This window comes from Seriola aureovittata, chromosome 19 (assembly GCF_021018895.1).
Source record: "Seriola aureovittata isolate HTS-2021-v1 ecotype China chromosome 19, ASM2101889v1, whole genome shotgun sequence".
In the NCBI taxonomy this organism is placed as follows: Eukaryota; Metazoa; Chordata; class Actinopteri; order Carangiformes; family Carangidae; genus Seriola; species Seriola aureovittata.
Window position 1 is genome coordinate 17,973,182 of NC_079382.1, and position 25,791 is coordinate 17,998,972.

A 25,791-nucleotide genomic window follows, 5' to 3' on the forward strand; every position below is an offset into this window, starting at 1 on the left:
ATAATTGTTTAATCGTTAAAATATGCGGATAATGATGCACATCTTCTCTCCTGGAAGGTTTTCATAGTGTTACACTTGTTTGTACACACAACAAGTGACTGAAAAAGTTGCGCAAAGAATGAAAAAACAGCCCAACAGTCGGGTGACTATAATTCAATATCAGGAAAACAACGTCAAGTTGATGTAGAAAACAGACGACAGCCGATACGATAGTCATGAGCAAAACCCAACATTTGCTAAACATCTGCTAAATGTATTCTAAACGTCACATTGTCACTTCGCCAACGCTGGGTTTTGACGTCAACCTGACTTTCATTTCCAAACAAAATTTAACGTCTGTGCGATGTTAAGAGTCGTTAGAGTCTAGCGGCTTTCTGATGTTACATATGTCCGGCGTCAGCTGGGTGATATGAGACAGACAAAGTCCTAACACCATTTACTTTCTCACCTCCGCACAGCTGGACAATCACATTAAGTGGGTGTGATTTTCGGTTTGCAAAAAGTTACAAAAATTATCGGATGCAGCCCCCCCCTCTATTCTGACATCCGGAAGGTGTTGAGGGAGGGGGTTTATGAAGCCATTCGACCATCTGACAAGCAGTTCTGATGATTATAGTGGCAACTGGAAATCACCAAAGTGAGTGTGATTTATTATCTGGAAACCATGGAATGTCTGTGCAAGATTTTGGTGCCAGTCTGTTTAGTAGATGCAGATGAAGCGAAGTAAAGTTAGAGGATCTTCATTTTGGACCACAGTGGTGGACTGACGGACTGACACACCAACATTTCCATCCAACTGTCTAAACAAAACCCCTCTGCGATGAAATCTGAATTATAGCCTGAGGGACAATTGTTTTTTAATTGCAGACACCCATCGCTCCATCTGCTCACATTTAAGCCATGTGCAGTCATGACATCACGCTACTGAGTCAGCAGATAGCACCGGTCCTGTGTGGCACGTTAGGCAACAAACCATTACTCTGTCACAGTACATCACAGCTACTCAATCCACTTCACAGCCAATCAGCCCTGAAGTGTTCATGAGGAGAGAGGGAGAGAGTGTTACATCCCATCATTAATGACTTACAGACAGAGAATAACAGGTAAATTATGGAGTTAGAGCTTTCAGCCTGTTGCTTTACACGTATATGAAACGGTGAAATATATTCCACCAGGGGAAAGTCAGACCTGGCAGAGGCTGCCGCAAGCACATCTGGCTGCGGGGTTTATGCTGGCTGGACCTGGTGTTTTTCACCACAGCTATAGCACGACTTGCCCTCCTCTCACACTTCACACCTCACTTCCTTTTACCATAGCAAAGAGCTGCTCTTTGTCCATGTTGGAGACCTTTATGTTCTAACTTCATTCGCTCCTGCAGTTTCACAAAATCATACGAAACTACTGGTTAAACTCAAGGCTGCAAAGAAAAGCCACTGCTGCTCTTCTCAGTCACCAAAAAAGGTTTTCATCTCTCATCTCTCAACTCTTGATGAGCATTTGTGGTGTTTTTTTGTCAAGGCAGTATGTTTACAGGAGTCTAGGATTAGAGATGCTGAGCCACTATAATAAGTAGGAAAACAATAATTAAGCTCTTACAAAAAAAAAACCCTCCAGTGACCTCTGGCAGTATTAAAGTTCTCAAATATACCTTGCAAGTAAACATGGGGTGTACAGGGCAAACCAAAATTAACAAGTGCTTCCTGCCAGTTTAAACAGGCCACAGTCCCCTGCCCCTTTTCCCACATTACTCAAGTGAACCTCAGTACGATTGTGTCCGAGCTGAAACATGAATCACTGGATGTTGCTGTTACTGATCTGAAGGTCTAGATAGTGCTGAGACTGACAGGCGTTAAAAGATTAAATAATAATGTAGGTTATGTATCTCATTTCAATCCACTGTAACGGTAAGGCATCTGTAGCGTTTCTGTGACTAACATTTTTTGCCAGCAGACACAGATCAAGATCTTCCCAAGAAGAACGACAGCATCAGTCCTAGAAGCAAAACAACATCTGTTTAAGTTCAAGTGACAAAGCCTTCTAGCAGCTGCAGTAACTATGATGGGAGCAAAGAAGGAAGTCAGATGATGGTATTACAGAGCAACAGAGTCAGAGCAGGGAGTAGGTCTATGGAGTTATAGTAGTGCCATACAAAAAAGAATATGGGAAAATGGGAAGTTATCTGTTATTTCATTTTTTTCTCCGGATGTCATGTCTGGGGCTCCACACTTGCCTTTTCAAGGTTGCCCCACACAACCTCATCATTGCTGTATCGGTCAGCACAGATATTTGCTATCATATAGTTTTACAGTTACTTCTCAGTTAAATATTCAAAGGTCTACTCCTGTCTTCAAGCTTTCATGGCTGTGTTTAGCTAGTTGCATACCTGTGCATCTATGTGCATAGCGAGGACGGATGAGTATATCAGACCAAAAATGTTTCAGTAAATTGGTCCAAGACTCCTCCTTTCCCTTCCCCTCTCTTTCGCACTCATTCTGTTATTTTCTCTCACTGTGTTTCTGTTTGTTGGATGTGGTGACATCTGTGGTACCGTGCCCTGCAAATTTGTCCTCCAACAGTTTAACAACAGTGCTGGTGATTTATGGCCCCGCATGTGGAAATATTTGTCTGCTGGAGGTCTCCCTTGCCACAAGAGAAAATCAGAGAAATGGAGCTGGTCAGATTGAAAGATGTCTAAAGGGAGAATACGACATAAGCGAATCAGATGTATGTAAGACTCAGTCATAATTTCTTGCCTCTCAAATCAGAGGCAGCAGCCACTTTATGCATTAACTTCAGGTTTCTGAGGCGAAAACAGCGAGTGATTTAGAGCAAATGTTCCATGCTCATAACTTGCAGCCATAGGGACGGAATAAGGGATTTGGGTGGATTCTTGAAGGAAGTTTTTGTTGGAGATCAGGTTCCAAACATCCCACAAGGCCTGTCATGTTCCAGCACTCAGAAAGAGAGAACTGCTATGAAAGTATCATTCAGCAGGAGATCAGGGCTGTCGCCACAACCTGCTGCAGGGAGGTTATCAGCTGTTTTCTGCAACAACACATCTGCACATATCTGTGTCACATATTAATATCACAGATGGTGATTTTCAGTAAGTCATGCCTCTTAATCTTCATTTTTGTGTACCCTATACTTTTCTAGATTCTACTTTGAACCACAACATGTAAATTATAGGCCACATTTTTGTTGGAGTACCTATATTAAAACAACAGGGTAAACCTAGACAATCGAATATCTTTGAGTCAGTGGTTGCAGACCTCAAATATTTAATGGGAGGGGTTGACATGTGTTTTGAATTAATGACAAAACCACTCCCTTTCCTTCACAGGACCACAATAGCACTCTGCTTTGGTACAATAGGATACTGACAAGACCGGGACTGTTCAAAAAAAGCATTTATTGAAGTTCGATGCAAGCCAGTCGCATTTCATTACAACACACAGGTTTACAAAAATAATGTTTCCCTTTTAGAAAAGCATTTTTTTTTTATGAGATATAAATGATTATTTATGTGTGTATCATAAGACTCAAAAACTCTCCAAAGTCATTTCTCTGCTTTCACAATTGTTTATAGTAGAAACTGTAAAAAAAAAATCAAAACAACCCCAACATTTTGGCTGCAGGAAAACAAATTGATTGACTGCTACTTTGGTACCAACATGGTTTTTTATGTGTTGAATAAGTGACATTAACCCTCTAGCATTCACACCAGTTAAAGGAATAGTTTAACATTTTGTGAAGTTGCAAAGATTGATACCTCTCTAATGTCGGTGAATAAAGTACAAAGCTAGTACTTTATTCACCGACATTAGAGTAGCGATTAGCTTAGCTTAGCATAAATACTGGAAGCAGAGGGAAACAGATAGCCTGGTTCTCTATAATGTACATTTATGTTTATGTACAGATGAAACAAATTCAACACAACATGTAAAGTAGTGAGATTTAGGCAGAGTCAGGGCCAGCTGTCTCCCTCTGCTTCCAGTCTTTATGCTAAACTAGGCTTAGCACCTCCCGGCTCCGGCTCCATACTCCATTCTGCTACTTTACTTGGTCAAACACAGATCATAAAATTACAGTTTTGCCCAGTACATGAACAAAGTCTTCAGAGTACCTGCTCTGAATAACCAAAATATAAGCAAAGTGACCTTAAATTTTTACACTTTAAGAATTTATAAAGTGCTATTCACCAGAAAAGGATGTGTCAATGTGTAAATTTCTTTCTATGCCCATATAGCAGTGTATGGGAATGTCAACTTTAGAGTAGTTTGCATGGGAAAACACCACTTTAGTCCAAATCTGTGGTTAACAACCCCTGTTATACCCCATTAGGTTTTGGTGGCTTGACAACAACCTCAAACACATTCTTTACTTCCAGTACATTCAACTAGGCAAGACTTTAAACTCAATAGTGGATTTGTTTTTATTCCTATTAACCCTAATCATCTAGGGTAAGTTTTTTTTTTCTGGTAAAAACTTATTCTGTACTTGTTATTTGTATATGGACTAACAGAGGGGAAGGTCTGTTGTATTTGGGTCTTATACAAGAAAAGACCTATCAACATTAGTTACAGTATGAGATCCATGTGTTGTATGAAGGCCACAACAATATAATAGTCTGTAATATAGTCTGCGGCATCAGTTCTTGGTTCATTTCTTGTGGCCATGTTATTTCATCAGGGGAATGCCTCCTTTCAAACCCCATCTCCAGTTCAATTTGTGGCATTTCTTCATAAAGTTATCCATTGTCTTAGACAATCCCATACAAATGGATTATTGCGTCTCCAGTCACAATGGATGACATTACATCAGTTCATATCAGATTCTTTAGTGTCTTTGTACTGGACATGTCACCTCTAGTCTTTGTTTCTGTCCATCTCTCTACTGCCTCTTGGACTCAGCAGCAGGCGTCACGGTCTGCTGCTGGGTGTTGAGTCGGTATTGGGGGTACGGCAACCCTGGAGGTCCAGGGGTTCCTGGTGGTCCAGGTGGCCCTGCTGGCCCTGGTTTTCCCCTTGGTCCTGTTGGCCCAATGATGCCCGGTAGCCCTGCCTGACCCATGATCCCTGGAGGCCCTGAAGGTCCTGGGAGTCCATCTTTACCGGAGGGGCCCATGTCACCTTTCTGGCCCCTCTCACCACGTGGCCCTGGTGTGCCGAGAGACCCTTTAGCTCCCTTGATCCCTACTGCCCCTCTATTGCCACTTGGGCCTGGTTCACCCTGTGCTCCTTTGGGCCCAAGAGACCCCTTCTCTCCGGCGGATCCACGGCTTCCTAAGGGGCCCCGGTCACCTTTGCTCCCAGTCAGTCCCATGGGCCCCTTTGGACCGGTTTCACCACGGTTCCCTTTAGGCCCCGGGCGTCCAGGAGCACCTGTTGATAAAAGACAGTGAGATGAAGTTAAGAAGAAGCGTGTGCAGACATGGTGAGCTTTGATCTTTACATGACAGTATAATCACTATACCTTTTAGTATAGTGAAGTTCTTAATGAGCTGAGTATGGTGAACGTCCACCAGCTTCATCTCCTCCATCACCATGGACAGGTTCCTGACATCAACATCCAGTCGCACATTTAACAACATATTCTGCTGCCTCAGCGTGTCGGCTAAGTGGAGGAGCAACAAGACTGTGTTGTTCAGGTTCTGCAGAAAGTATTTGAGGATAAAGAGAAGAAGCAAAAGAATAAAACCAAGAACATAAACACAAAGTACAAGGAGGAAAGAGTAGGAGGATAATGAGGAGATAAAGAAGAGAAGGAGAAGTGAGTAAGCTGAAATAGAGAACATTTTCAGGGGGTGTAAAAAGCTTCTTGGTAAAAACATAAATTCTTCATGTGCAGGACTACAGCTCATTTTGTGCACTCCTTTCTTGATCCATTTATTGAATAATTCTGAGTTGCTGAGTATTTCCAACCTGTAGATCCTCTGTGTGTCTGCCCATGCGGCTCTGGCAGGACGAGCTCTCGATGTTGATGTATTTGTACATGCTCTGGACGTGGCTGACGGTGGCGTTGATGCTGGAGGAGACCGTGTCGATCTCCATCTCGATGGAGTTCAGACGACCATCCAAGGCAGAGAAACGTTCACCTGTGCGGTTCTCGTAGTACCTAAAGAGAACGGTTTAGGATGGATACAATGTGAGTTTTGACATTTCCAGAGTAATATTCTAATAATATTCTTTCTTTCTGTTTCTGTGTGTCCAGTGTGTGTGTGTGTGTGTGTGTGTGCACATTATCTATTCGTCATATTGTGGGGACTTCTGTTCATAGTCTCACATGTGGGGACAAAAATCAGGTCCCCTCATTTCTATTTTTGGTTTTAGGGTAAAGGTTAAGGTAAAGGGATTATGCATGAAGGTTTACAGTAAATCTCCAGGGCAGTACAATGTTCTTGTAAATATAATAGTATAAATTTGTATAAGTGTGTCACCTGGAATGGTAGTGAAGGTCATGCATGTTCTCCTCGTGTTCATCCATGAAAGACGTCACATTGTCGAGCTGCATCTGCAGGTTCATCACCTGGAGAACACAAAGACACATGTTGTAGCTCTGTGCTTGTGAGGAAACTCATTGAGATAATACATTAATTAGCCCTTTACCCTATGCTAACTACATGGTTAAACCCAACCCTTTCTTCAGCTTTATCCTTTAAATAAAAAAAAAACAAGTACAAGAACAAGAGCACCCCCCTTTCGAGGAGGTGTTCTCAGTCCAACTAGCAGGTGAACTCACGAGTTTGAGCTCAACAGTTCCCGTAACCTTCTTCCTATGTTAACTTTCCTGCTCCAGCCAGACAACCTGACCAATGAGAGGAGTGAACGTTCTCACCTGGTTTTGTAAGATGCATTTTTGGTTCACTTGAATTTTTCTCTGTGTGAAAGCAAAACGAACCAAGGGGAAAATGCTACAAGTTTAAAAACTCATCAACTGAATCGGACCAGAGCAAACAAACTCTAGGTGTGAAAACTCACTCTTTAACGATGCTGATTGATACAAGGTCTCTGTTTCTTATCAGTAGTTTGTTTTGGCAAAGGGTTTTCCCCTTCCCTTTTATAGAACACACACACACACCTGCTGAGTTAGGTCATAGTACACCTCGGTGGACATGGCGATCCTCTGGTGATCTGCTATGATGTTGTTTTGGAGGAGGCGCACAGTTTGGGTTGTGCTGCTTGTGTTGGATTTGATGGCGCTCAGGACTCGGCTGTAGTTCTGCCAGTCGCTGGTCAGCTTCTGGAGGACCAGAGTCTCCTCATCTGCTTTCCTCTGCAGGGCATCTATCCACATCGTACTACAGAGCCGAGGGAAACGCACAGGACATGTGAGAAAAAACATTACTCTGTGCTCACATTATGCTGTTCTACACATGCTAGAGACGCGGCTCTGGGGAAGGCAATGTCAGTTTGTTAGTACACCACATTAGTCCACAGTGAAATTACTCAACAACTAGCCATGCAGTTATTGTCCCAAGAGAATGAATCCTGATGACTTTGGTGATCACCCAACCTTTCCTGAAGCGCCACCAGGAGGCTGACAGTTTTGGTTTTGAGTGAAATGTCTCATTTCATCTAGTGCCACCGGGAAGTCAGTTTTTTTTTTGTTCAGTTCTTGACAATGACATTCCCATCAGCGTCACCTGTACGTTGTGCTTTGTGCGAATTGGCAAATGTTAGTATGTTCTAAACTAAGATGTTGAACATTACCTGCTAAACATCAGCATGTTAACAATTGTAATTGTAGCATGCTGACTTTAGCAAACGATCAGGAAGCAGACAAAAAGTGTTTGTTCAAATGGTTTGTGAAAAACCCACTTTAACTATCTCGCTAAATATTTCCCCAAAGTGCCTTTTCTATTGTAAACAGGAAATAATGATGGAAAATTATGTTTATCATGTTCACATTGCAAAAGATATCACCCACTCAAATTTTTGTAAGTTTTTCCAAACAACTAAAAAAAAAAAAAAAAACACTCTTTCAGTCTCTATTCTAGATTTAAATCAGCATTATGTGTCCCAGCTGTGCCTTTTTCAAACAAGAAATCCCTGTTGTTTTTCTTACTGTACTTTGACTTCATAAATAATGGTTTGCATATGAGGATTGTAAAAGAACTTGCAGCTGTGGCTATGAAACTGGCTTCTTGCCTGCTCTCAGCCATCGATTGAGTTCCCACTCAGCCAGTTCACTAAAAGTTAATGAACACATACGATATAGCTGATGAGAAAAGATAATAATCTGGTTGGTGTGTGAGACCGGATATATGCTGATAAATACATGATTGAAAATGGACTCATGAGCTGAAGACTAACTGTAGCACACAGTCGATATCTATGTTTTACTCCACAGTTTAAGTATAACACTGTATATTATCTGTCCGTCTGTCCCTCACCTGAGAGCCACTGTAGTGTTAACTTGCTGCGCTGTGGCTTTGATGTCGTACTGATCCTCTGTCAGAGTCTTCATCTTCTCCTCAGTTTCCTCGATCACGTCCTTCCAGCCCTCCAACCGATCCATGTATCTTTCCAGGGACTGGTTGAGCAGCTTGATCGACATGAGGTGGTTTTGCATGTCGCGCATCAGCCGGTTGCTGGTGGTCCTTAGAGTGGTCTGGGCCTGGGAGGCCTGGTCCAGGACCTGGAGGGGGGGGGGCAGCGATCAAGAGAGAGTTAGTGATCAGAAGTGAACGGAGTGATGCTGCTGCTTTTCTGTGTTTTATTTTATTATTAACTGAAAATCCTTTTTCTTATTGGTTGGTTGGTTGATGGCACCTTTGTCTCTCGCCATACCTGCTCTTGTCCCAGTATCATTCTCTGGATGTCTTCAAACTCTCTCTTCAGCCTGCTGATCTCTTCACTGTACAGAGTCACATCAAGACAGCCCGAACAGTTAGAGGTGGAGCTCAGATCTGAGAGAAGGAGGAGGGCAGAGGAGAGGGAGGAAACAGACACAGTGAGGCAGTATGGGTAAAAAGTTGTAGATGATGGTGTATGTTACACATCGACGCTTCTGGCAACCATATATGTGTTTAGTAAGTGTTGGACATGGAGGACAAGAAGTCCTTGTGTGTTGAGAAAATTGGAAATTTTTGACCAATGTCTTTTTTTTTTTTTTAATAATTCTTCATAGTATCAGAAAACAGCTATTTTATGCTCTTTTGATGCTATAAATGTATCTTTTAAGAATGTATAAAAATCATCCAAGTGAGTCGGAAAGTAAATTAAATTTACCATTTTTTGTTACATAAAGACAATTCATTTTTTTTGAGCGTGTAAATGTTTTTCTATTGCTCTTGTCAGTGGTGGAGGAAGATCCTTTACTTTAGTAAATTTACCATTTATAAGCTGTATATACACATGTAATACATGGTTTACAAGAAACTATAGTGAACATATGTATTTATTAATGCATTCTCCTGCTGTGAGAAACAATGACTGGAGGCTGCTGTATAAACAGATAATGAATAACAACAGTTCAAATAATATAAAATATAAACAATTTGCAAGTCAATCCAGCTTCTCTACCGTCTATTCCCTGTTGAACTCTGGTGATCTTCTTGTGGTAGACGGACTCCTCTTCGGACAGGCTGTCAACCTTCCTGAACACTGGACACACAGGGAAGTCGATGAGGTTAAAGGGAAACGTTCAGCAATTTGAATAAACACATAATATTTATCCAGAAATCAGGGTTGAGGACAGGAATGAGACTAGGTTAGGTTAGCTTGGTTAGCCTTACGCTGATCACGAAAAACTATTTCAATGTCTCAAATGACAAACAACAGTCACAGGAAACTTTAAGAAATTGAGCACCAAACCAACAAGGGTACTTATGGGTAAAAGGTTCTATTTAATATTTGGTTGGTCACAGATTTGATGTGATTGGATGTGACTACACGTTTCCGAGACATGTACGTATATGAAATACCCGCACAGAGACTACTGCATGCTAACGAAACAAGTCCATGGGAAATTAAACCATTAGCTTTAAACAGAAAAACATGGACAAAACACCTGGAAGATGTTCCTGAACGCTGCTGAGTGGATGCAGATATGATTAAAATCAGCAGTACCTTGGTGTTAACAGGAAATATGAAGTATTTAAAGGAATAAAAACAGGAAATTGTAATTTAAGCCCTGATAACAAAACACATTAAGTTTTCATTAGCTAACAAAGACTGATGGATGGTAGTTTGGCCAGCTGGCCATGTCCTGCTGCCCCAACATATTTCCCATGAGAACAACAGCAATTTAGTGAGTGTGAGTTTCTGTGAGTGCAAGTTTGCATAAAGTGTGTTTGCAGACTCTTTCAGCATCCTAGTCCTTGACTCAGGGGACTAATGTACGTCTGTTCCACAGTGTGTTTGCATATAAAAATACTTCCACATGCTTCCTGCACATACCGCCTGCTCCACTGTATTAGCTGCTGTGACAATGATGCTGAACATGGTATTCAGCATCATTTTATTCAGTATTTCATATAACTTTATATGCATTACCAGCAGTAGTAACAGCATGTTTTTAAATGCTTTGTATCTGATGATATGACAAATGTATTTCACTCCAAAATGCTTTTTTTTTCAAGAGCTATAAAATGTGTTACTTCAGTCCAAACTTGTTACCTCACATATCTTTGTAGAAGAATGTATTTGTTGTAAAACAGATGTCCAGCAGGGAATGGAAAATCAAAGACTAGTGTTTTTCCTTGAGCACATGCACAGTTGGGAGTTACAGCCAAGTGCAATATTTTCTCTGTTGATACTAAGGTTTTCAGTGCTTTGGTGTTGTACAGCTGTGCTGTAATTTGAGAAAAACATAAGCTAAGTGCTGTTTCTGAAGCATTACAAAACAGCGTCAGTGCTATGTGTTTTTTATAAATGCATGTTGGCACACATGATGACGGTTCAAAAATGCTCATCTGTGTTTGGATCGAATCAGCTAACTCTAATCGTGATGCAATGTGTTTATTTACTGTTAAACAAAGCCACCATCTTTTCCTAACCCTTACCAGAGAGCTTTTGTTGCCTGAACCCAACCCTGATTACCTCCTGTGGCTCTGATGCAACTCATAAACGTAGCACTTAATTCACTCAAAATAAAGTTGCCACTGAACATAATCCAGCCAGTGATTACGTTGCCATCACAATGTAATTAAGAAAACAGTTTCCTAACATGAGCTTCATTTGTAGGAAACAGGTTTCATGTGTGAGTTGCCCAGTCCCTGTACAAAGGGCATCACAGTAATTAAGAGTGACAGACATAAGTCACATGTTACAGAATGTTGGATGAGCAGCCCATTAGCCTCAGACAGCCCACGCAGTACTATGGCTAGCTTGGTTAGCATTACGCTGATCACGAAAAACTATTTTAATGTCTCAAATAACAAACAACAGTCACAGGAAACTTTAAGAAATTGAGCACCAAACCAACGAGGGTATTTATGGGTAAAAGGTTCTATTTAATATTTGGTTGGTCACAGATTTGATGTGATTGGATGTGACTACACGTTTCCGAGACATGTACAGTACATATATGAAATACCCGCACAGAGTTCACAGAGGAAAACCAGACCATTACTTTTCTGTACATGTGTACCTGAATACAAGCTTATATGTCTGTGTGTATTGCATCTACCATGCCTCACTCTGTGAGACCTGAGATCCCTGGATGGTAGTAAAAGATGAAGATTGATGGCTTTGAAACCCAATAAAAAAGTCTTGGTAATGTGCAAAGCATCTGTTGGTGCGGAGCAGCTGTCAGGTAAAACATGGCATACAGGAGCCAGGAGAGCATTCATTTGATCTATGGGAGTTAAATGGACCTTGTTATATTGAGACTAACACACATATTCAAAGCAGAGTCTGACCTTTTCCTATTACAAGCCTACTTTTCACTTTTCTCTACGTAACTTCCTGGAAACGTTCTTCAGAATTTCCTCTTTAATCATAATTAGCTGGTCTTTTGCTGTTAATTACTTGGACATTTAAAGCTGCAACGTTAAAATCAAAACATCAAACTGAGCTCACCAAGTGATGCCAGCACTGCCACTGTGATGATGAGGAATACAACGAATCCATAGAGGACTTTGACAGCCAGTTGGAGAGAATGGCTCTGCTGGCACCTCACACAGCCGCCTCTGGTGCGACCTGGACACACAGTGAATGAATGTAAACGAGAATATGTGTCAGTGAGTGGATTACTGATCAAAAACAATGATGCGCAAAAACCATAAAATTCATAAAAGAACTGGACAAATATCCATTCCCCTTCCTTTCATGTAAATTACCTCCATGTAAATATCATTTTTAGCCATTTAGAGTGTGTTACACCTTTAGCCACACCCAGCACTGATGTAACAGAGTACTCAGTACACTTCTACATCAGCACAGTATGAAGTTATACCAATAAAAGTCAAACTAACTGGCTGGTGTTGTTCTTTAAAAGATAGTTTCGGCTTATCATAAGTTGGATCTTATTTTCATAGCTTTGACCATCATCTCCATTATTCTGGGGATTCTGCAACTGCACCTAAAATAAGTCAAGAAACATGAGCTGTCAGGAAGTCATGCAGGTTTTAAACAAACCCTCAAGTTAGTCACACTTATTTGGGGAGGAAAACTGAATGATCTCCGGGGTTAATTTCGACCTACTTGGTGCAGTTATGCATGCACTCACACAGTTTTTGCGTGCACTGTTGGCTGGTGATCATCTGACCACTGACATGCATGTCTTTTGTCCCATAAAACTCGTCTTCCCAAACCTAAGCAATTACCTGCTGCAGAGTTATCATAAGAGATGGAAATAAAATGAAAGTAAGAACCGAGTTGCAAGGAGCCAAAGTCAGATTCAGGCATTCACACACAAGCCATACATGCACACACATGGCCTGTGTGTACATAACATGTCACTGTTGATACAAATGACCTTGTTTGTTGTTGTTAGACTTGTGTGTATGTGTATGTGGCCCTCACCTCTAAATGAAGGCATTTCCTCTTCCTCTCCAGTGAAGTCCTCCTCTGAAAAACAAGACGAGGAAAACATGACAAAATGAAAACATGATGTTTTACTACTGACAGCACAAACTTGACTCCTTGAAGTGTTTTTTTTTCAATTCCTATTTATCAGTTAAATTGTCAGTTCAAATATCCTACAAATGGCATGTAAAACAACTGAACATGGTTGTATGATTGTAGAGTTGGTCTAGAAGGGATAAAGTAATTGTGCCTCGATATTATAGCACTACATCCATCAAATTTAGGTTTATTTACCTTGAATAACATGTTTGTTTAGTGTCAGGCACTTTGGTATAGAGAGTCTCCTATTCATAGTTGCAATTCGGATGTTTCTGTTCATGTTATTTTCAAATCATAAAGTGGTAATTAAGATGGATTAACTCCACTATGTATGTAAGACTCATTTACCTTTCTCTGACACCAGTGAAGCTGTGTGTGCAGAGGCAATTGTCACCCACAGATTCCATAGACAATACCATGATTTTAACAAGAGTGCCGATCATGTGTGATGAACTGGTTGACACCTTGATCATTACCTTTGAAAAGCTGGTTCTCATATCCACCATAGTTATCTGCCAAAAAAAAGAAAGAGAGGCAAAACACAAAACAGACATTTAGAAAAACGGACTGACTGAAACTAATTCTGCTGGAGCCACCAACAAGTTTTATTACTCCTGTCATAAATCATAAAAACCAGCTGCCTCACATTCCCCCACCCTCTCCCCCTGAAGTCTCCGTGTTGTGCAGTGTGTTCGCTATGAGGCGGCTATCTTAGAAAAGTACAACAAAAATGCCTGTTTTTGTTCTGCTCAGATGTTTTCTCTGAGCGGTTCCTCGCTCAGGAGAAACAGCCCCATGGTGGTACAAAGTATGAGAACAGTTGTTGGTTTTGTGCGCTGACTCTAGTGGGAGTATTGTGCGTGTTACGTGTGCATGTGTGTCTGAGGAGGTTGTCAACACACACTCGAGGTGAAAAAGGCCAGAGTGAGCATGACAGAATATAACCAGAGGGCTTAATAAACCACACAAATACGGTTAAATTTAAAGTCCCAGAATACATTCAACGTCGTGTTTTTATAACTGTATGTAACAGGAATGGACTCTATACAACACGTCATTAACTGCCCACCGCCCAAACCCCACACCTGAGGGACTGCGGAGCTTGATGTTAGGAAGCGGAAACACTCGGTGGGACTGCAGGGGAGGCGATTTCTGAAGGAAAAGCGCTGGGGAACAGACTCAGTCGCAGGAAAACAGGGGTTTGGCAGGTTGCTGACAAGCCGAAGAGAGACAGTTGGACATGTTCCTGTGTTGATGCAGCCAAATGAGCTGCAGCCTTTAAGCTAACACTGTCAGACTGAGTTGTCAGGCTGCTGTATGATGTAATGTATGTAGACATGTTGAAGACTCACTTTGTCTTTGCACCTGAACATGATTGACTTTGCAGGGATGTTTCTGATTGTGGAAAATGTGGAAAATGTGGAAAATGTGGAAAATGTGGAAAATGTGGAAAATGTGGAAAATGTGTTGGCTGACTCCAGACAGATGTGTTATTTAAAGGAGTAGTCCAAGGCAAAGCTATACTGTAAGCTGTGAGTACAAATACTTACCTCCTGTAAACTGTAAGGTACCGCTGAAGTTTTTTTGTTGTAAGCAAACGGGGCATAGCGTTAGCTCGCGTAGAGCTGCTTGGCATCAACTGACTACTAACATCCAATCTGATCTAATCTATAATCTGATCCATCCTTCCAAGAGGACCAACATTAACACTTGTTTCAGCAGGTGCCCGATCACTACATATGATCAGGTGACAAAGCCCTCTAGTAGCTGTATTGATCATTTTCGTGTCCCCTGGAGTCACTTCCATATCGTTGTGAGTATTTGCAGCGCATGTGTCGTCAAATTAACAAAGACTGAATTTGTTTGTGTTTTGTCTGTTTGCATGTATTGCATGTATAAGTTGCAGTGCGTTGAGCTCTCAGGGCCAACGTACTTTCGAGCCCATACTTGATGAGTGTTTTGTGCTCACAAGTTTTAATGGCGTATTCCTTAGTATAAGCAACACATTTTCATTTATAGGTCAAATGTTTAAATGCTGTTTGTATGTAAGAAACATTAAGTGTGGATTTACTCGGTTTATAGTTAATTTTGAATTGTAAGAACTTTTTCTTTTTGTTTAATTCCACATCTTTCTGAAACCAAAATGTCTGCTGTGGTTAACCACATCATCAGCTCAACACAAAGGGAAGTCTGGCGTCTGATGGGGAGAGAACCAGAGAAAAATGGCTTGAAAGGTCATGAAGCTGGTGGTAGTTTCCACACAATGTCTGATGAAGGTCTGATCCACGTCTATTAAAAGATACAAGGTTGTTCTCTACCTCTCAGCTACTGCACATGCAGTGTAATTCAATAGTTAACCTCTATTCACCCTCTATGAGAAGAAAATAACAGTGTTCAAGCAGCGTGAAGATATGATGGTGAAACAAACAGGGTCATGTTTAGGTTAGGGTTAGGTTTTAATGTTAGGTTTTGCACAAGTGAACTGATTGTTTATTATTATTTGGCTTAAACCAAATAAAGAAAATATATCCCCAAAAACAATGTTAGTGAAATGCAGTTTAGATAGAACAAAGCACACTTGACATGCTAACATCACTGTGAGGTGAATGTTTATATGAGTCAGTGGTGGAACAGCTGAGGTCAGGTCTGGGTGGACAAGTCACAAAACACGGAGGCTGACATAATGACGGAGGGAGGGGAGCAGGAGAGGGAGAGGTGGTAGCAATCATGTACAAAAAAAAAAACTAAGGCTGCAATGAGGTAAGTACATCAAAAATAGAAAAGTGACAACATTGAAAATGAAAAAAAAGTCAGTTGATCTCTGAAGTTGACACGGGGAAGACTGACCTGCACAAACTCTGATGTTTGCTCATACATACAAGTATCGGTACCTTCAGCTGAAACCATGCTGATACCAAAAATGACACATAAAAACAACCTGTAGCTGGAGAGCCTGTCAATCTGACCTAACTTATATTTTTATATTGACGGTCGATCAAATGGCTGTGCGTATTGTGAGCCACTCAGTCAGGATTGCCAGTCAATCCCCTCAGCTTTATGGAGCATTTTAGTGTCTTTCACCTCATTGTTTTGGTTTTACAACCCGCAACTTTAACCCAATACCCTTGTTTTAAGCAGCAGCTGGCAGCTGTTTTCAGTGGAGAAGTTCAGAGGAATCCACCGAACACTAACTGTCCGACAACAAACAGCAGATGGATAAAGTTAGCGACTAGTGGTGTCACATTTGGTAGCTAGCCAGAAACATGACTTCTGTTTGCTAACATGTTCATCAACTTTGTAAGGTGAAAATATGTAAAAGTTGGGTTTAGACCTTGTTCTGCTGCCGCCTGGTGGCCAAAAATAAAATTAATTTTCACTGCTTTAAAAGCGGAACACACAAAAATGTTTTTCAAAGAGAAGGAATGACATCTGAAAAAAGATTCAAAATGTAAATGCCCCACTTCAGTATGAGGGCAGTAGTGGCAGTAAGACTAAGAGTGTAGTAGGGGTAGTGGTAACATAACAACACACAATACCCTGCGTTTCAGTGGAGTTTTTCTCAGCTTTCCCGGTCTGATTAAAACACATTTCTGTGGGAAATCTGAATTCTTGTCATTTTTTGGACTTCTGTGGTATGAAAATGGCCAGACACAGATTTTTGAATGTCAGCACATTATTTTCTATTGCAAGCTGGAATTCCAAAATATCACAATCAATAACTAGCCTCAAATATTCATTGGCTCCTTCGTTATATCTCTCCTCCTTCACCTCCCTCCCTCTTTGCTGCTCTTTCCCCTCCTCATGTTTTTCCCGCTCTCTGTGGAAAAAACCCTAATGTCTGTCTCGGTAGTGAGGAAGTCGACCTGTCCAACACACACACACACACACACACACACACACACACACACACACACACACACACACACACACACACACACACACACACACACACACACACACACACACACACACACACACACACACACACAGCAGAACTGAGCTGATCTGACAGCAGCACAACACAGCTCTACCAGGTCATACCTATACAGGCAGGTCATGGCAAAACATGGTGGAACTACTAAATATGTATTTGGTTCCGTCTGAATCAGCGTACGAACAATTTGTTTGTCGAAAATACACTTTGGTTTGACTATATTTAGAAGTTTCATGTGAGTTGCTTTTCACCAACAACCAAATCGGTCAATTATTTGCTGCAGCAAAGGATTTTCTCTCAAATTAAATAAACACAGAGCGTCTTTCATGATGTTTTTACCAGATAAAGCCCTTTGCTTTGTAACTGGCTGGGATCAAGTCATTTAAAAACACATTAACACAATGTTTGAAATAACTGGTTGCAAGTTATGACAGATGCTCAAACTTAAACCCAAGCTGCCAGTCTGGATCCCAAAAACAGGATTTAATAGCTGTATGATAAATACCTTATGTTTAAGTTATGGTTAAGGTTAAGCAAACACGTGGTTAAGATTAGTGAAAGCTTGTGGTCACAGTTAATGCAAAAGTGATTAATTAGAGATCTGTGATGGGAAACAAACCTCGATCATGAGCATGAAAGTCAGACCTGCAACATGCCCACCCACCAACCTCACCCCCCTGACCCTAACTTTCCACCTCGCTGCATAAAGGGAACACCACTCCCTATATGGCAGTAAATCTAAACCACTGATCTGGAAAGATGACATGGGTAATGGGATGACTGGGTATCAAAATTATGAGGTAAATGTAATTTGAGTCTGTGGGTAATTTTGGTGTCTGTGATTTTAGCCATGTTCATTACTTAACATAATAGATTTCAATATTATGAATAAATACATGAAGGCCTAGTGTGTCATTAACATGGTTATATTTTATGGTAAAGCCTGTAAACTAAATATAGATTATTAGCAGTTAAGATTTAAAACCGACCTAACAAGACCAGGTTTTTGGGTTGTTTATCCAGACTGAGAGGGAGACAGAGGATGGAAAAGTTTGGTTGCAGTTTGAATACACACAGAAAGCCCAGCCAGAGTACACTTAGCTGTAAGAAGAAGTAAATATATATACAGCAAGGGTGTGTATTTACAGGAGAGGAGTGAGCTCAATCCAACAAAACTAAACATTTCCAAAGAATTTTCCAATACTGAACAGTCAATAATTCAATAAAAGTACAATAAGGTCGGGGAAATTACCATATCTTCATAATCTGCCAGGAAAACTCTTTTTGACAAACCATATCATACGGCTGTTAAATCCTGTTTTGACAATTTGTCCCTTTGTTTTGTAACTAAGTGGAGAGCAGCTGACCACTCTGCTCCGGTCAAGGTCACTGAACTGAAAATGCACCGCTGCTCTCCACAGAAATACCACATTATGATTAAATGTTGTTTTGCTCATATGTGATTGTTGAGCATCAAGAGCCCCCCACTCTTCTGGGAGGGCTCTCCACCCACAAGGTTTTGGTCCCGATCAGCCACAGGAGCATTGGTGGGGTCCAACACCGATGTTGGGTGATAAAGTCCCAGGGCTGAACAAAATCATTTTTGCATTTACTTTTCACTGAAAAAGATCCAAAAATGATGATGATGTGATTTTATTTGGGGCTTGTAACAAACAAGCATGTTTCTTTACATCTGCAGAATATGATTTGCAGGCCGAGGCATAACACCACAATGCTTAATTTATATTATGTTATGACACACTTTTATCAAAAAAAAGAAAACCGCAGCTCCTGCAATTTGGATATTGGCTATATTGCGATTTCAATCATTTTTTCAATTAACTGTTCAGCCCTACTCGCAGTTGGCATTCCAGGTGATGCCAAAGATCAAGTTCTTCCACAAAAAGAAAAGCAGTTCTTTAAAAACCTCATGTCAGGATGAAACAGAAAAAGCTCTTCCCTAAACTGTTGCCACAAAATTGGAGGCGCTATTATCGAAAATACAATTCAGTGCATTGGCAATAAGATTGCCCTCAATTTGGAACAAGATTTGTTGCCCAAATCCTGAAAAACACCCCCAGAACAAAGTACCCCAAGTATTTAGACACAGGATGTCTGCATACTTTTAGACACATAGTAAAACTCTGAATACCAACATTTTCCTGATGTGAACAACTTAGCTAACTGGTATGTCTAGTAAAACCTTTGCGGAGCTCATCAGGTTTGATATAAAAATCTCACAAGTGTAAATTTGTCACAGTTCATTCAGTTTTTTTGCCACATTCACTAACTCACTAACTGTCACTGCAGGTCCTGCCGCTCCCACCTGCCCTGCAGTAACCCCAACCACTCCCACCTTTCCAGTCACCTGATTCCCAATGCCGACTCGCTCACCTGTTCCCAATTCCGTTAGTTTCCTCAGGGTATATACTGGCCCACTACCACCAACTCTTGCCAGGTTGTCTACTGTGTGCTTGTCTATGAACAGGTGGCACTCATCAGGCTGAAGGTCACAATTTATGAACAGTTAAAGAGAGTCTGGTGAATTGGACTTAGAACCCTCATACAAGAATACAAAAATGTTCTTATACAATAGTTAGTTAATTGATTGATTGGACAAAAGGCATTTTGTGAGTGCTGATATAGAGTATAACAGCACTGGGACTTTTAACTACATGTATGTACTGTATGTATGAATCACAGCCGTGTACAACATCACTCCCTCTCGTGTGATATTGCTTAATCGCATGAGGCCCAACGTCGCTGCAAAACTGAATCAATTCACCACAAAAACATCTCAGAAATTTCTGTCAAGGCAACATTATCTTCTTAACCATTCTGGGAGAAGCTTATTGTGGTTCCAGTGGATGTCAGTGTTTGTGCCCAGTAAGTACACTGTGCTTAGTGTTGCTAGTTCAGATGGCGTACAGTGGCCAGCCACCACACCTATGAAAATATCAATCTAGCAGCAAGTTAAACCAGCGAAAACAGGACATGAGACAGACATGTTCCAGGCTACTTTACAAAGCTTTTCTAACCAGTTCCACAAGGATACATGTACATGCGATAGGTATCAATTACAGAATTAAACACAAGGTTACGGTTAAGTGAATGCAGGGCTTTAAGATAAACTGTATAAAGTAAAAATAAATAAATAAATAAATATCAGGATGTTGCTCTTCAACCACATGGAGTTAATCGGCCCTCCTCCATCCATCCTCTTTCACCATCAGACCTTTGGGGTTTGCGAACACAGCGCCAGGCCTTTGCTTGAGTCAGCTAACCATCAGCGCCACTTTATGTTTGTGGTTCCTCTGTGGTGGTTTCTCTCAGGGGGGCTTTGGACTTTCCAAACCCCTTCCCCACCCTCTCCCTCTCTTCATCCCCCTTCTGGAGATTGTGCAAAGTGTTATCCTTAGTGAGTAACTTGCCCTAAATTTCTTCTAACCTCACCAGGTTACTCAATGATGTGATGTCCTCATAAATATGCATAGATTCAACATGTCATTTAATTTTTACTAAGAAAATCCTCCTTAAATCCCAGCCTTAAATAAAACCAGGAGTCATGGGCCCTGCTCCATATCAGAGTGGAGGTCTTGACCACAACTCAAAAAGCCAAATGAGTCCTTCTCCAAATCTCTGACCTCATTCAAGTCATTTAGGTGCCCTCTGACAAGAATGTGTGGTCTCCTCACACAACTATAAACGCCTGGTATGTGTTGCTGCAGATTGCGGAGCTGAAGTTATAGAGGAGCCATTACAAGGGAATGCTCTTTTATTGTGGCTTGGCGGTGAAACAGGAGATTTTCAGAGTCACGATCCCATAAACACATCATGTTTTCTCTGGACTAAACTGCTTTGGACAGCCAGGCTGAGACAAAGAGACAAGTCTGGTTGGGTTTACAGGGCTGTGGGGCCAAAGGGTGTGTACAATATTCTGTAATGCTTTATTTGAAGGCTTTTTGGTATTTTTTTCACTTGCCCTCAAATTTCACAATCATTGTCGAAGACGAACTTTCCACAGAGATGAAGTAAAGGTAAGAAAGAAAAAAAGCTTTCCAAAGGAAGTAAACATATAGGTAAACATATGGTTAATATGTTGATACCTGAGATTCTTCTGCATCAAAACAGGGAAACCATTTCTTCTTCATGGTCCTAGAGTCTGCCTAGTTAAAACAATAGTGTTTACTAAATGGTTATTTGCTGAATTACAATGAGATGCACCACACAAACTAGTTCAGCTGTGTGTCACTCAAAATGTACATCAGTTGCTGTCAGATAACTGTTACATGCTTCTTACATAACAAACTGATAAAAACAACATTAGCTTGCTAACATATTAGCTGTTCAGAGTGAAGAGTGAAAAAAGATAATGGGTCCAAAATGCTGTTTATTAACAATGTAAACTGGGAAGATTTTAGTGCAACCAACGTTTCACAATAAACCTCAAATTACAACTTTATGCTTATTGGACAAAATATCCAAATAGCATTAGCTAGGTTAGCACAATATCCCACACAGTTGATATGACATGAATACACCTAACTATGCATATTTTTTTCGTACATCTATAATTAATTTTAGCCCCTTAAACTATCATATTTGGAAGTCATGCCTCTTGTTTACAGTCTTTCCTAGCTGAGACATTTCTAAGGTGAAATGTTGCAACTTGATTGAGTAAAATACTGGTTTAAGAATAGCTAGCACTTACTAGGAACTTAGCACTTAGTACTTGTTTTTGGAATAGCTTGTCCAGCACTATGGGTTTGTGGACAGGGGCGCTGTCATGTTGAAACAGAAATGGGCAAAAAATTGTCTAAAAAAACCCCTTGAATGTTGACCCAAGTCTTTCCATAAGAGTCTAATGTAACTCCATTTATCAGAATAAAAGTTAGATGAACAGTATTGCCAAACATCTACATCAAATGGAAGGAAACCTAATAAAAATACAGAAATACCTCTAACCAGAATAATAATATCTCTACCTTTTTAAACAAGTGTCCAGTTGCTGCACATTCAACATTTTATGTGTATAATGCTGGTGAAACGGGAAAAAGTCCAGCAGAAACATTTAGATAATGAATCCAAGAGAGAAAAAATAAATCAAAAAGTGCATTGTGGATACAGTAAGAACAAGTCAACGTGACATTCAGATAGTCTTGTTGAGGTTTGTTCTCCTTTCAAAATGCTATGCTGTTGCCAAAGCAAAAATGGCAGTAAAAACAAGAAAATCTTTCTTTCTTCACTCTCTTTCCTTCACTCACTCTTTCCTTGTCCTTTTCCAGCCATACACCTGTCTCCTATCCTACTCCTTCTCCACTGCCTTCCTCTTCTCTGGTCACCCCCCACCCCTTCCTCCAGCCCTGGTAGGAATGTATGAGGCAGCATGTTTTGTTCTGGTCGGGCTGGGCTGGACTCGTTTTCAGCAAGACTGGAAACCACATTAACAGACCTCCTGCACTGTTTGGCTGAGAAGTGTCCTGTGTATGTTCTTGGAGTTAATTTGCTGGGTCATGTTGTGGTTCATGGCAGCTTCATTCAACAGAAAATGTAAGGAGCCACATAAAAGAAATAAAACAAATACTAAACACTGGTTATTTATGTAATAGCCTACAGCAGAAGTTGTAAAATAAATATGAGCAAAAACAGTCAGTTGGTTTCCAAGAATAAACTCCTGTGGCTCTATGAAGGATTACCTTTTTTATTTTTTAGATTAGCATTTAGCATGATATCATGATATCACTGTTAATGTTGCTTGTCATTCTCACATTGCAAAAAATTTTCTTACAATGTTGGTTTTAGACGGTGTCTAACATTTGATTTCTAGCTTGCAACCATTGATTTTAGCTAGCAGATTTTATTGCTGTAGCTAGATAGCTAAATAAGCAAACGTTAGCTTCAGAAAGTGGTTGAAAATGCTGTCTCCAACTTTGTTTCCTGCTGACTTTGTTTAAAACAAGAGACCTTGTAAAAGGTTAAATATATAGGCCTACTTGATGGCTGCATACATGATCATGCTAAAAGACTGAGGCCAAAGCTAACAGGTCTCTGACAAAAAGTCAGCATCCTCAGCAGCTGATGAAGACATGTTAGCTAATGCTAAGTAGATGAATAGCATTTTTCTTCTATTGCATCGTAGAACTTATTAGTTGCAGTATAAGAGATTAAATGTGACATCATCACATTTAACATTAGGCTACATAAGAAACAGCTGTTAGGATGATGACCGAAGGATTCATTTGGCAAATGCTATCTTGGGCATTGTTGGCTGAGTTTTCTGGAGTGTAAACTAACCCGACTGTGATTGCAAACAAAGGGGTTTAGCACAGTGGTTCTCAAAGTGGGGTCCAGGGACCCCCCAGGGGTGGTATGAACATCTAGGTCATGGCTTTCTATTACTTTCAGTAATAAAAGATCTACAAGCAAAACCCTTATGAGATGGGAGAGACAAAGTTTCATTGAATGGTCCGTGGTCTAATTTGTGTCATTTGGTCAATTAGGCTATAGCACCACCACCGAAACTGAAACAAAATCCAGACAAACAGACATCACATCACTGAACACATTCACAAGACTTGCACGTGATCTATGGGAAGTGGAGCACTGAAATACAACAACAATAACAGCTGAGCAACCCTCTATACGCCTCCAGGTTTAGAAACATTATCAAACATAGGAAATAATACTGTTATATTTCAGTTCTAATAATAATAAATACAGCTCAAAATCCACCATATGCCAATTACTTTAAGTAATATATATGTCAGCATTTCTTAACATCTTTTCAAGCTGTTAATCCACATGTGGGACTTCTCTCTGCTTCATTTCATTCCTCTCTGTTATACTCTCTTACTGTTTCCTCTCATCTCTATCAGCCTTTCACTTCTCTCACTGTACGTCTGGGAAACATGTATGAGCCTCTGCCCTCATCAAAGCCACTGGCAGCTCTCCTTTCATGCCATGTTGTGAAAGCGCTCAAATTCAAATGTTATGTTTTCACTCTCCCTCTTTAAAAAGGGGATATTAAGTCAATCTGTTGCAGGCTGGCAGGTCTAGAGAACATTTTATGTTTTATGAAACAGGGCTGTGGTGTGCACGCACACACATATAGAGACATAAAGCTGACTGATCAAAGTCTCCGTCCAAGAACAACAAGCCGACACTTTCTCAGGATCCACTCTTCCAAGTTTCAGAGCAGATGAGAAACATATGTGGTCACTGGTGCCCTGTGCAGGTGCCTGCCTGCATGCCACCATGACAGATACTGTTCCTGTCTGCAAGTTAAAGTATTTTTCACACTGGCAAAGGCCCCCAGTTACTTTTTTTTGCATGAAAAGAGAACAGAAGGATGTAGTAGGAGATTTGTAGGTGCTCAGAATTCACTTTTGCAGTAATAACAGAAGAGACCAGAGAAATTGTTTTACCTTTCATGATTCCTGGCTCAAAAATCCTGTATAAAAAAACTTGTCCAATTTGCTGAAGCTCAGCTTGATGATGGGGGTGATGCTGCAGTCTTTTTCCACAAAGCGTGTCCAGGAATAGCAAATGTAGTCAGCAATTTACCTTCGAGGTGTCAGCAAAATCATTCGTGTAACATTTTCCAGTTGTCTCCAAATTTCCCAAGAAAGAAGAAAGTCCCAAAATTGTCTTCCACAGATTTAAAAATGGAGAGGAACACCTCAGGATTCAGCCACGCTGAATGTCAGCCCATTGGGCAAAAGTAAACAGAGGTTATTTCAAGCGTTCCTTTAAGTCTGTAAGTGCTAAATTAAAATGGACAAAGTTCCTCTAAGTTTTGAACATGTGTGTTTGCCTGCAGCTGTCTGGCATCATCCCTCTCCCATCCAGAGCCTGAGAAAACTGGCCCTCCTCAGACAGAAACCATGTGCAACTTCAGAGAAGAAGGGAGGGAGGAAGAGAGGGAGGACGAGTGGTAAGAAAGAAAGAGCAAAGCGGAGTGAGAGAGATGGGAGGGGAACAAAGAAACTGGAAAATGAGGGAGGGACTGGAAAAGGGACGGGATGAAAAAAGACAGAAAAAAGGAGCGAGAGAGAGAGAGAGAGGGAGGGAGGGAGGGAGGGTCTCTGTGTTTTGTTGAAAGTTGCTTTTGTGGCTGAGGCTAATTGCTAACAAATGTTTGAACATTGTGGAGTGAGCACCTTGAATATCTGTGGCCTTGGCCTGCGAGACTGGAAAATATGCCCTGTGACCACGCACCTACGCACTCACACAGTAACACACGTGTCAAAGCTTTAATCCCTATCTGGCACCAGTTTGCAGTCTTCTCAGCTTGCTCCCACTAACCCCGACTACCAGCGTGTAAGACTAACAGCAGGTGTAATTCTCTCACCAACACACACACATCCAGCTGACGAGGCAGCTCCAGTGGCTGTCTGGCATCCCATTTTTCAGCTCCTTTATTTCCTCTCCTGCACTCACTGTGATGTTTTAATATGGTTACATACCGCAACACAAGACAATGGGTCTATATTATGGATTCCAATGGGTTATATTTATTTAAGACAACTCAGCTGCTGAGATAACAATAACATTCACAAATACATATTTGGTGGATTATCAGAGTGAGAAAACTCTCTAATTAATGACTACCTAGTTGTGAGCAAAGATTTGATGTCTTATTAGACAATAAATATATCATCAATAAAGAGCCATGACTTTTTTCACAACTTGGCCACACAAAAGTTATTATGTGGTAGAGTAGCAATGTGCACATCCACAAAACCTCAGTTGGATAGGTGATTGATACAAAAAAATTAATAAAAC

General features: G+C 40.8%; 1 protein-coding gene across 1 annotated transcript; it reads right to left on the minus strand.

The window, feature by feature from the left end:
* Nucleotides 1-3,392: 3,392 nt before the first annotated feature.
* On the minus strand, nt 3,393-24,961 carry scara3 (scavenger receptor class A, member 3). The gene is made up of 12 exons (XM_056363398.1): nt 24,432-24,961; nt 13,550-13,585; nt 12,972-13,016; nt 12,027-12,146; nt 9,528-9,608; nt 8,793-8,911; nt 8,396-8,640; nt 7,081-7,300; nt 6,440-6,528; nt 5,925-6,117; nt 5,476-5,653; nt 3,393-5,384 (listed from the first exon to the last, which is right to left on the minus strand). The coding sequence occupies exons 1-12, from the start codon at nt 24,436-24,438 to the stop codon at nt 4,894-4,896; spliced, it is 1,824 nt and encodes a 607-aa protein (XP_056219373.1). The 5' UTR covers nt 24,439-24,961; the 3' UTR covers nt 3,393-4,893.
* Nucleotides 24,962-25,791: the final 830 nt, after the last annotated feature.